Genomic DNA, 12,700 nt, shown 5'->3' with positions numbered 1-12,700 from the left:
TCCTTTATATGCAGTTCAGAGTTCTGGGACCAGCCCCTGAGCCTGCTTGGTCAGGTATTCTGTGTTGTTGTTGGCGGAGCTCTCTGCTATACATCCACCCGATCCGCCATCTTGTTTGTTCTCTATCCTGGAATGTTTTGATTACAACATTGTATTTGATTGATAGCTTTGTGTATATATTTTCAAGGTACCACTATATATATATATATACCTTGAAAATAATGTATATTCTGCTGGTACCTTGAAAATAATGTATATTCTGCTGCTGGCTGTGGGTAGGCTTTGTGTTCTCTAAGTGCTGCCTAAACCTGTGGTTAAAGGTTTTGTTTAGTTCTTTTGTAACTTCATTGATTTTTCTTTCTACTTTTATCATTTGTGCAGAGGGATCGTGAAGCCTCCATATGTATAGTTTTGTGTTTTTATTTTCAATTTTATAAGCTTTTACTTCACATACAAACAGCTTTGTTGCCTTAGTGCAGACATATTAAGAGTGTTCCCTCCTTTTTAGTTTGACCTGATTATTCTTTTGTAATATCTTTCCTTGTCTCTGGCAATTTTCTTTCCTCTGAAGTCTACTTTATTAATAGGATAGCTACTGCTGCTTTCCCTATATTGTTTGCATGATGTATCTTTTTCCACCCTTCTACTTTCATCCTCCTCATATTCTTATATTTGAGGTGAGTTTTTTTGTAGACAGCACTGAACTGGGTCTTTTTAAAACCTACTTGCCAAATCTCTGTTTTTAATAGATGTTGGTGTGGCACTGTGGGTTAATGCACCAGACTGCAAAATCGTTTGAACTGCAAGGTCGGCAGTTCAGGCTCATCAGTCACTCCTCAGAAACCCTATACAGGGTTGCTATGGGTCAGAACTGACTAGATGACACAGACCATTTACATTTAATATAATTATTGATAGTATGTCAGAGATTGTCATTTTATTTTTTGCTGTTTTTCCCTTTTCTGTTTTTATTTTTTTCTGCCTTCTTGTATGTTGCTTGAATAGTCTTTAGAATAACATTTTGACTTTTCTAAAAGATGGGCATTTCAAACTCATTCAGTGGTGCTTTGGAAGATAGGTCTAGCAGTCTGCTTCAGAAAGGTCTCATCATTGAAAACCCAATGGAACACTTCTACTCTGTGCTCATAGGATCTCCATGTATTGGGATCAACTCAACAGCACCTGATATAATTTTACATCAGTTTGCTTTAAATGCACAAACGTTATCTCACTTTACATTGCTTTACTCTCCTCATTTATAATACAATTGTCTATCATATTTCCTTTCCATACATTTTGCCCAGAGCAGTGATACCATTTTTGCTTCAGCCCTCAAATACATTTTTTTAAATGCGACAGGAGAGGGAAGGCCCATTATATTTGCCCAGCTTTTATTTATCCTGTCTTTTCTTTCTGATTTTCCAAGGTCCTTTTATTGTTTCCTCAGTGCATCAAAAACATTTTTGGGGTTTTAGGGGGGTATGTCCCAGTGTGGTGCTGCAGGATAATGCGCTGGACTGCAGGTCAGTTTGAGCTACAAGGTTGGTGGTTCAAACCCACCAGTCACTCTTTGGAAACCTTATATAGGGTCACTATGAGTCGGAACCAACTCAGTGGCACTTAACAACAACAGGGGTATTTCTGCTGGCCACAAATTCTTTTGCTTTTCTTTTGTTAAGAATTCTTCATATGAGAATACCTTGATTTCTTCTGAATTGTTAACAGGATTTTGGTGTGGTACTGTGAGGTAAGCACTGGACTAACCACAGGGTCGGTAGTTCAAACCCACCAGCCACTTTTTGGGGATCTTATCAGTCATTATGAGTCAGAACCAACTCAACAGTTAACAACAATTTTCACTGAGTTAAATAATCTGGGTTGGAAGTTCTTAACAGCGTTTGAAGAATATTCTGACACTTCTTTCTGATCTGTAATTTTAATTGCTTTTTCCTAGAAGGTGTTTATCTCACTGATAGAAAGATTTTTTTCTTTGTCACTTTTCATAGGATCCCTAGTGTGGCACTGTAGGGTAAGCACTGGAGTATTAACTATAAGATCAGCTGTTCAAATCCACCTTACTCCTCTGAACCTTTATACAGGGTCACTATGAACTTGACAGTTATTAACAACAGCAACAACAACTTTTCTTTGTGTTTATCTTATTTGCAAATCACTCAACTTGCCCTTTGCCAAATTCATGGGGGTTTCAGCTATTCTTTCAGTATTTGGCCTCGCATGCTGTCTCTTTTCCTTTCAAGATTCTGAGTTCCTGAAACTCTGTTCAATTGTTTCTAATCTGTTTTCTCTGTGGAGTTCAGATTGTGTAACTATCTTCAGGTTCAGTCATTCTTTACTTCGTCCTATCCATTCTGCTGTTGAATCTATTGATTGAGCTTTTTATTTTGATAGTTATATTTTTCAGATCTAAAACTTCCATTTGATTATTCTGTATATCTTCTTCATTGCTGCAGTTTTCTCTCTCCAAAATAAATATTTCTAATCTGAGTGGCTCATCATGACAATCTAATCTTCATATAATTCTAGTTAACTGAAAATAAATAAACATTGCATTTTGTTTTGATTCATTTTTGTAAGTATTCAGGTATATATTTTTTAACTTAAGCCTTATAATAAATAAGTGCACTGAGTGTACACTTCTTTTTTTTAAAGATTTTTGTGAATTGAGTGAAGGTTTACAGAGCAGATCATCAGTTTTATATTTAGCAAATCGTACACTTTGCTTCACTACACAGTTACAATCCCGAGTGTTCACTCTTTATTAATGATTTTTAATATAATTGTCATAAATGCCCTTTTTGATCAGTTTATTGGTGTCGAAATAGGATTCCAACCTCACAGTCCCAAGTTCACACACCCATATATGAATAACCCACATACACAAAGTTTTTGCCGTTGTAGCTTATCACAGTCTGGTGTCTTATTCAAGTATTAATAGGTTAGCTACATCATGACTTAAATAGAACTTTTTACCCATGTGTAATATTCTTTGTTTCTAATTCATTGTACATTGTCAATCAATTTATAATAATACATTTGGGTATAAAAGCCATTTGTAGGTTGGTACTGGTGAAATTCTTGATAAGCAGTAATGATATCCAGATGTTGTTAAGTGCTTTCGAGTCAATTCCGACTCATAGCAAACCTGTATAGGGTTTCTGAGGCTGTAAAATCTTTGTAAAAGCAGAAACCTCATCTTTCTTCCAAATAACCAGATAGGGCTACAAATGTATAGATACTGTTCTTTCTTCTTTAGTCCCTTGGAAGATAGATACTTAGATTCTTCATTGCCTCTGAGGCTTTTTTAAAAAGAGGCAAATACCACATTATCAATTAATTTACCCAGAAAATGCTTTAGTTGTTTTGGTGTAGCCCCTGTAACACAGAACAAGGGTCATTATTTTTTCCCTTCTGTTAGACTCATAATGATAAACAACTTTAATTATATTGTCATATGAATAAGACAGGCTACAGCTAAAACTACTGCACGTTTTCTATAAAACTGTGAGAATTCTACATATTATTGCTGGGCAAACATTGAATTGGAGTCATGGCATGGCTCTGTGAGTTAATGCGCTGGACTGCAAAGTCGGTTTGAACCCCAAGCTCAGTAGTTCAAGCTCACCAGCCACTCCTTGGAAACCACCCTATACCTAGTTGCTATGGGTCGGAACTGACTGGATGGCACTTAACAACATTGAGTTTGTTGTTGTTAGGTGCCATCGAGTTGGTACCGACCCATAGCGACCTTATGCACAGCAGAACGAACCACTGCCCGAACCTGGGCCAACCTAACTACTGCTGCCACTTGGCCAACCCATCTCGCTGGGGGTCTTAAGTCTTAGGATTCAGTGATTTCCTACCATGTAAATCATTTAATTATGGCTTTAATTGGGAATTTTGTAATGTTACAAGTTATTTTTATAGACTCAAAGTATAAAATGAGGTTATTTAAGAAGTTTAGTAAAACCTGTGAAAGCCAGAATCATATAAGGCAGAAACCTGTCAAGAAGGAAAACTCAAAATATTTTCCACTAATTTTGAGTTGGGGTAAGCCTATACTGATAAAGGTGGAAAACGTGGGAGACCAGGAAAAGTAGTCCCTTTGAGTTCTGACTCTCATAAGTTGCAATGTATGTTACCTGTATAAATTTAAAAAAGGAAATTTTCAATCAAAGAATAATAGTCTTTAATGTTTCTAAGGGCGGATGTATTTATCCTTTTTTATCCCCTGGTTTTATCTTTGATTTTTAATTATGTGCTATTCTTCAAGAATCAAGATATGGAGGGTTAAGTGTTTGAAAATGGCATTTCCAAACTTTAAAAAAAAAAAAAAATTGAGTACCTATAATTAATCGTGTGCCTTTTCAAGTGAAAATTCGTACCTAAAATTTGAAAGGAAATTGATTGATCATGTCATGGTTTTTCATCCTAAGTGTTAATAATGTACAACCAGTCTTCTTCAAACTGCTTTATCCTTGTGAATGGCCATATTAAATGAGCAATTACACACAGATACTGAGCTGAGTGCATATATAATAAAGTTACGATTAAAGATAATCATATCCCCTAGTCAATGTAAAAAAGAAAAAGGATATCAAGAGACTCTGAAACTTGCTTTTGAACATAGAGAGGCTAAGTGACTTGAAAAAATTAAGTAAAAAAGATGTACAGAAAGCTTCAAAAGACAGCCAACGAAGTGAAATATAATGAAATGTACAAAGACCTGTAATTAGAAACCCAAAAGGAAAAGTAAGCTCAGTATTTCTCAAGTTGAAAGAACTGAAGACAAACTTAAAGCCTTAACTTGAAGAAAAAAAAAAAAAATACACAGAGTCACTGTACCAAAAAGAAATGTTGATGTTTAACTAATTCTATGATCAAAGACCGAAGATACTGAAAGAAGTCCAAGCTCCAATGAAGGCACTGACAAACAAAGCAAGACTCCAGGAATGACGGAATACAAATTGAAATGTTTCAGCAAACTGATGCAGTGTTGAAGGTGCTCATTCCTCTATGCCAAGAAGTTTGGAAGATGACTTATCTGCCAAACTGATTGGAAGAAATCAATATTTGTGCCCATTACAAAGAAAGGTGATCCAATGGAATGCAGAAATCAAATTTAGCAAAACAATATCAATATTGTTTAAGTGTTCATTCTTAAATACACCAACCCTGCATCACACACATTAAAAATAATAATAGTCTTTTGGCTTAAAAAGTAATGCAAATTGTACATTTTATTCTTTCATTTATCTGAATTTATTTTAAAGTGTTTTAACTAGCCATCTACTAAAATTGACATTTCAGATGATGGTAACATCTTTGTCTAGTGACTTTATATGCCTTTTGCTGTATCCTTAGATATTAACTTCTCTACTTGGTGAAGTACAACAAAAGCAGGTTTTCCTAAAATAGTATAGTTATGCTACATTGTAGGTAAAATAGGACTTAGAGGTACAACTACTAGATACTTGTTAGATATTTACTTGAATGTTTTGGGGGGATGAAAGGGATGTGTTTCCAATTCTAGCCAACAATTTGATAGTCTTCTTTTATTCCACTTGTGTGTCCATAAAGGAGTCCTGGTAGCGTAGTGGCTTATGAGTTAGACTTATCATCTGCAATGTCAGCAGTTCAAATCCAGCAGCTGTTTGCTCTGCAGAAGAATGATGAGACTCCCATCAAGATTTACAACCTCAGACGCCCTGTACAAGGTTGCTGTGAGTCAGAACCGACTCCACAGCACACCAACACCCTCACCACCTGCAGCACTGTGTCCATATGCAGCCCCAATTAGTCGCTATAGTAAGACAGATTCCTGCAGTGCTCTTTCTCTTATGGTGTCATTGTTTCCACTCCAGACTGGCTAAAACACTGGTCAAGGATTGTTGAGTAAAGATGGCAGTTACTTAAAAAGTTTACCAATTTGTTTGGTTTATTTTTAATTATTATAAAGTGAAGTTTTGTGAATGCCCCATCATCAAGTTTAATATATAAAGCCATGGTTTTCTGTTATACCAGGTTTTCACTGAAAACTTTTTTCTTTGCCATTTCACAGTACCTTCTCCGGGCAAATTCCGCTCCCCAGCAGCACCATCTCCTTTGGCTCTCCGGCAACCAGTGAAAGCATTTAGTAACCATGGCTCTGGTTCTCCTGGTAGCCAAGAAATAACACAGCTCACACAAACCACCACCTCACCTGGGCCACCCATAATTCAGAACACAGTCCCAGCAAATCCTCCCAGCAATATCAACAGTGCTACTCTAACCAGACCTGCAGGGACAACTGTAATGAGGAGTGGCTTGCCCAGACCTAGTGCCCCTTCTGCTGGGGGCATACCAGTGCCTCGCAGCAAACTTGCACAGCCTGTTCGCAGGTAAGTGGTAACGTATGTGTTAGCATTCTAAAAAACATAGGAAAATATGTTAGACCAAGTTTCTGCATGAGTTTCCACTAGAATCTTTGTGCAATTTGAATAAAACTTTGCTGCATTATTTTGGAGACCCTCACCTGGTATATTAAGGTATTATACTTGTTTGATTTTAATTAAAGTTGCCTAGCTGTCTAACTTGAGGGTTAAGCACCTCAGAGGATTCCTAGAGAAAATTGTTGTAATACTTATTCATTTGACAAACTAATAAAATCACAGTTAGAACACCTGTGATGATTTAAGATAAAAGTTATAGCTACCAAGTGGTACAGTCTGTTTAATGGTTTTCAAACCATAATTCAGACTCATCAGTGGATTTTATATGAATGCAAAGGATTAATTAAGTTTCAAATCCTGAGAGTCTAAATTAGTAGGTCTGGATGTGAGGTCCAAATTCTATTTTTTTTTTTTTTTTAATTTCCAGAGGTGATTCTGATGCCCATCCAGCCTGGGAACCATGCATCTGTAGTTATTTTTCTGCCTCTCAGGAATGTGATGGTGGTAATCAGTAAACTTAGGTGCTGACCATAATTAAACTGGGAATATTTATTTCCGTGGGAAAAAGTTTTCATTTAAAGCTTTTTAATCAGATGATCCATACTTTCTTAATTTTCTATTTTCTATTTCTGAATTCAGTAGTATGTACAACAGCTTTTTGCTATGTGCTGTGCTGAATAATTTCTACTTAGCTTATTTAATCTTTGCAATAATATAAGAGGTTGGGTTGTTAGTTGCCATCAAGTTGATTCCTACTCAGCCAGGAGGCAGACTTGCAGAATGCGCCCTTTGGTGGTGTAAATTATTATATATGCCTGAGTGTTAAAAAAAAAAAAAAAAAAAAAAAGTGTCTAGAGGAACACTGTTAACCGATGGTACATTGTTGTAGTTGTTGTTATGTGTCGTGGAGTCAGTTCCGACTCATAGCGACCCTGCACAGGGTTTGCGAGTCTGTAAATCTTTATCAGAGCAGAAAGCCTCATCTTTCTCCCGCGGAACAGCTGGTAGTTTCGAACTGCTGATCCTGAGGTTAGCATCCTGATTTCATTGTAATGAAACAAGTTGTATGATTTGGTGCATGTAAACCTGATGATCTGCCCTGGAAATTTTCACTCAATTCACAATAAAAACCTTAAGAAAAAAAAAAGTTGATTCCATCTTACGGTGACAGCCAAGTGTGCAGAAGGGTTTCCAATGTTTGACCTTCTGGAAGCAGGTTGCTAGGCTGTCCTATCTTCCAGTGGTGCCCTGGCTAGTAGTATTTAACCATTTACACCCGCTCAAGGAATCCTGTTTCAAGAGTTGTTGTTAAGCGCCATCAAGTCAGTTCTGACTCATAGCGACCCTGTATAGGGTTTTCAAGGAATGGCTGGTGAGTTTGAAATGCCAACCTTGTGGTTCAAACTGAACTTGTGGTCAAGTGCTTATCCTACAGTACCACACCAGACTCCACTGTTAAGAGTATTGTTAAGTGCCATGATGTCAGTTCCGAATCATAGCGAACCTGTATAGAGTTTCCAAGGAGCTGTTGGTGAGTTTGAACCACCAACCTTGAGGTTCAAACCAACCTTGCAGTCCAGTGCTTTATCCTGTAATTCTACCAGGACAATATGAAATTCATTGAGCTCAAGTAATTTGCCTTAGGTCACACTACTTATATGACCTTCAGTTCCAAGTATGTTTGTCTCCAAAGTCATTTTAATCGTCCATACTGCCTCTCCACTGATCCATATACTCAGTTTCTAATATCACATTCATCATTCTGCCTCCCAAAAAAGTCCTGGTATGGCATTGTAGGTTAATGTGTCAGAGTGCAAATCCATTTGAACTGCAAGGTTGGTGGTTCAAGCTCACCAGCTGCTCCTTGGAAACCCTATACAGGGTCACTATTGGTCGGAATTGACTCGACGGTACTTAACAACAACAATCCATGTGTTGTTTTTTAAGTTTTTAAATAAAAAGGTAAACTGATCTTTTCCCTTCTTTTAATCTAGTAGTTAACAAAAAAAGTTAGGGAAGTCACCTGATGCCCAGGAAACTAATTCTGAGTGTGGGATGGTTGTTCTAATAGTTTAGAACTTTTTGGTCCCAATCGTCCCCTGAAGCAGCCTTCATGGAATCACAATGCTATCTGCAAAGTAATTACTATACACGGGAGGCCATATGATGTTACATGAAATCTTGTAAATCATATTATAAAATTGCCTTTTTCAGATCCTTGCCAGCTCCTAAGACCTACGGTAGCATGAAAGATGACAGTTGGAAAGATGGTTGTTATTGACCAGCAGAGAAAGAATGCAGAGGTCCACGGCTTCATGGACACCCCTTCACCAGGCTAAACAACAACTTTTATATGCAGACTGTTCAGATAAGACTCTTGGGGTTTATAAAATCCCAGCCCTCTCTGTCTAAATTAGCACAAACTGACAGAGATGATCAAGCAGCACTTTAATGACATTTAACATCAAATGCGTTTGGTAATCATACAATCACTCTCCATGGAATCATTTAGTTTTGTTTAATGGAAACCAAGTTGATTTTTTAATATCTGACAGAGGCCAATATCTGGGCAAAAACCTAATGGATGCCAAAGAGAAATGCCCATTTGTAAATGAGAAAGTACCTTTGTGCACAAGAAAATGGTGAATTCAGGCTATCCAAAACCTCACAGTCAACTAATTTGCTGTATTAAGAGTACCAATAAATTTTTGTGTTAATGAGAACTAATATTCAGACTACTTATCTAAAGTGTTTCATTAGTGTTTCACTAGCCCTCTAGGAAACTAGATTGAGAAAAGAAAACAGGGAACCTAGAGTACAGATTTGAAACATAATAACTAAATTTGGGAGACTTCTAGAAATTATTTTTCCAGATTCATTAGAAAAATTACATTTTGTTTAATCTTCAGTTTTGGATGTAGCACACACATCACCAAGTAATGTTCCAGCGTGCATCCCTCATATTGCAGTGACATATGGGACTTCTGTGTGTTTGTTTTGATTGCCAAAAGGGCTTCATATCACTTGTACAATCTATCTAAACTTTAGAGTTCCTGGCTCAGGGAAGATGACCTTTGCTATTGAAGCCAACTTCTTCACATGCTGTTATCTATTACAGAACTAAGAAATCTTGATTTTACTAGCAGACTTCTATGATGGGAAAGAGCAAGTAATACATCTTTACTGATACAACACCACCTCAGTGCTTACAACCTGGAATGAAACCACACTGAAAAAGAGAAGGGAAAAAATCTATGCACTTAACCTACAAAATCTCTGGTGGCAACATTCATATTATTGATATTAAATGACGCAATGGTCTTTTATGTGTTAGGAAGATACAGCCTGCTGAATCCTACTTGTTGGTCCACTTTAAACTGTAACTGTATAAAACATCTTTTTAAAATACTGTTCCTTTTTATTTAGATTTTTGCCTTAAATCAATTTTTGCGTATTTGGTAACAAATGAAATCTATACATATGATTCTAACTGTTAAATACTTGCTCGCTAACGGTTCTTGCATATACCCTTGAAATCACTGATTTGGGTTTCAGCAGACTAAAATGAGACTAAAACTTCCTTCTACAACAGGCTTCTCATTTTTAATAGTGAAGTCTGTTTTTAAATATTTAATTTGAACAGCTCTAAAATATTGCAATTCGGTCACCTAAAAGATTATTTAGAGATTTGAACATAGTTCATTTCATGTTAATCAAAAGCATTCTGTAAGTTGACAAAAGAAGGTGAGAGAGATATGAGAGACTTGATATTAAGGACAACATTGAAGTGCACAGGATGAAGGAACAATAAAACTTTAACCAAGACCCCCATTCTGCCGGGACTGACACTATGGTAGTATTTATTAGCTTGACCAGTAAGGATTCATTCAGTTAGCACAAGCAGCTAGAGATTTAAACTGCCAGTACTAACGTCCTTTGATGTCTAATGCAAGGAGGAAATTTTATCCTTGAATTTGAGGGTGATATGGGGTGGGTCAGGAAAGATGGTACCAGAATTCCACATGATGATGAACTGAAAAAATGTGTTTCATAGGAAGATGAAGAAAGCATCTACTTTGGGTGGGGAGGGTATCTCATGTAAATCTAAGTAAGTAAAAGAAAGAATTAGCCACTGTCTATTTTTAAAATCACATATACACAAAATAAAATAGGTCTCAGTTTTCAGTGCAACATTGCAAAACAAATAATAGAAAATATGCTGCAATCTAGTAATTCTGTTATGAAACATCCATTGCATTTTTTAAGTTTAATCAGTTTTAAAAGGAGTATTCAGGTTATTGAACTTTGTTTTTAAATGGCTGAAACAGAAAAAAAAAAGTTTGTTTTTTTAAAAAAAAAAAAACTAAAATATTTCTTTTGTTGAAAACATATTTTGGCTCTGAGTTTGGTAAAAGTATTATTTTACCTGCTGTTATACTACCACAGACTATTTTGGCTTTCAGTTTCCTAAAGAGAAAAAATTGCCTTTTTCCTAGGAAGCCTTTGTATATTGCCTATTTTTCTGTTAGGGAAGTCTAAGGATTACTGTGGTTAGTCTTACAGAAGAAATGTGGATTTGATAAACTAGTGCCTATGATTTTAACTTACGTTTGATAATACAGTAGTAAGGGTTTTATGACTGTGGATTATTTTTTTTTTTTTTTTTGTGCCAACAGCCCAGAATTGTCACTTATATGTAAGCAGAAAGCTGTGAGCTCTGCTTCCAAAGTTATTTAATTTTCTCAGTGTTTGAATGTTATTTTTTGTAAGTGTGTTAATAAAAGTGTAAAGAATTGGAAAAATATAAATATTCTTAACTCAAGCATTTACTGGATCATTTTTCTACAAAACTTGTTTGTACAATATAAAGCACTCTCTAAAGAGTTGACTGTTTTCAACTTTCATACCCTGGAAATCACATTTTGTAAAATTGGGGACCATTCATAATTGTCAGATACTTTTTAAAATTATCTCAATACATCACTTTTATAAAAAAAAAAAACAAAAAACTTTTTTTGAAAGAAAATTAGATACATATGTGGCCCCAAATGTGTGTATAACTCTAGAATGATCTAGACTATGTATGTTTAAATTTTTTATTGAATGTACAGGTGTCCATTTTTGACATCACGCATGGTCCTTTTAGATCACATGAAGTTTGATTTGAAAACATTTCTATAGCCGAACTTGTATATGTGGTTGCCTCCTTAATAAACAGCCTGACCATAATGTTTATTATTACATTTCTATTCAGTTTTCTAAGTGTTTTATTGTTTTCCGGATATGACTCCTTTTAATCTCCTCTAGTTGCCCAGTGGTTTTTTTACATTCCTCTATGGAGGATTTTTTTTGTGGGTTTTTTTAATGTTTTATTGTGAACTATATGATAGTTTACATGGGAGAACATTAACTTTACATTCATCCTGTCATATATTATTTCATTGCCATGGTTACAGTCCCCTCCATGCATCATCAAACAACCAAAGGATATACCATGCAAGCCTGTACCCTGGCACACAGCCCCTCTCCCTCTCTGGGTCCCCAGCTGCTCCATCTCTCCATGTCATCATCTCTGTCTCCATCTCTGGCATCACTGTTTCTCTGGGTAGGGTCCCGCTCTCTGCTCTTCTCCCTTGATGGTCCCAGGGACCTCCGCTCCTAGACTGCAAAGTCAATCACTCCCCTCCTTTTACTACAAAATGTCTACCTTTACATTTCCAACCCTCACAATCAGTCCTGATAACAATTATTCACTATTGTGTCACAAGAGACCTATCTGCATCTCCTTTCATCAGCCCCACCCAGACAGATGGGATACAATTCAGTGGAGATTCTACCTTCCTCCATGCCCTCTGGACTCTGTGGGGTTTCTAGACATAAAAACTGAACTCGTATTTCCCTTCCAGACTTATTCTTCATGGGACTGCATTACATCATGTTAAATGCATTCTCTCTGTCCTAGTTACTTCAAATGGGGAGTAGTTGCAGTAAATTTATAGTTCACTCCAAGCTAGGTTTTTCCTGAATTGTTTTCCCCTATAAATTGATACCTACTTAGAAAAAGGTCCACATATAAAATAAGCAAACAACAATATAAGAGTTTTCAAAAGGGGAAATTCAAGCATTCTTAAACAAAATATGAATATTTACATCACTGTGTGTTTCCTGTCTTGCACAACAGAAAAGCCTAGACTTAATATACTGTTTAATTAGTTCACACCACTCTACTAAGTATTTACTGTGCTCTGTAT

The 12,700-nt window shown here is 36.3% G+C and overlaps 1 protein-coding gene across 1 annotated transcript in view; it reads left to right on the top strand.

The window, feature by feature from the left end:
* The window catches only part of SLAIN2 (SLAIN motif family, member 2), a 120,875-nt gene extending 111,702 nt beyond the window's left edge, over positions 1-9,173 (top strand). The window contains exons 7-8 of the mRNA XM_006872671.1: positions 6,080-6,398; positions 8,664-9,173. Of these exons, the coding sequence (XP_006872733.1) occupies positions 6,080-6,398; positions 8,664-8,730 (386 nt within the window). The 3' untranslated portion in view covers positions 8,731-9,173. The remainder of the gene's footprint in view (positions 1-6,079; positions 6,399-8,663) is intronic.
* Positions 9,174-12,700: the final 3,527 nt, after the last annotated feature.

Source organism: Chrysochloris asiatica, unplaced genomic scaffold (genome assembly GCF_000296735.1).
Source record: "Chrysochloris asiatica unplaced genomic scaffold, ChrAsi1.0 scaffold00209, whole genome shotgun sequence".
Lineage (NCBI taxonomy): Eukaryota > Metazoa > Chordata > Mammalia > Afrosoricida > Chrysochloridae > Chrysochloris > Chrysochloris asiatica.
Note: the sequence above shows the minus strand (reverse complement) of the source record. Positions and strands in the feature narration are given on the sequence as shown.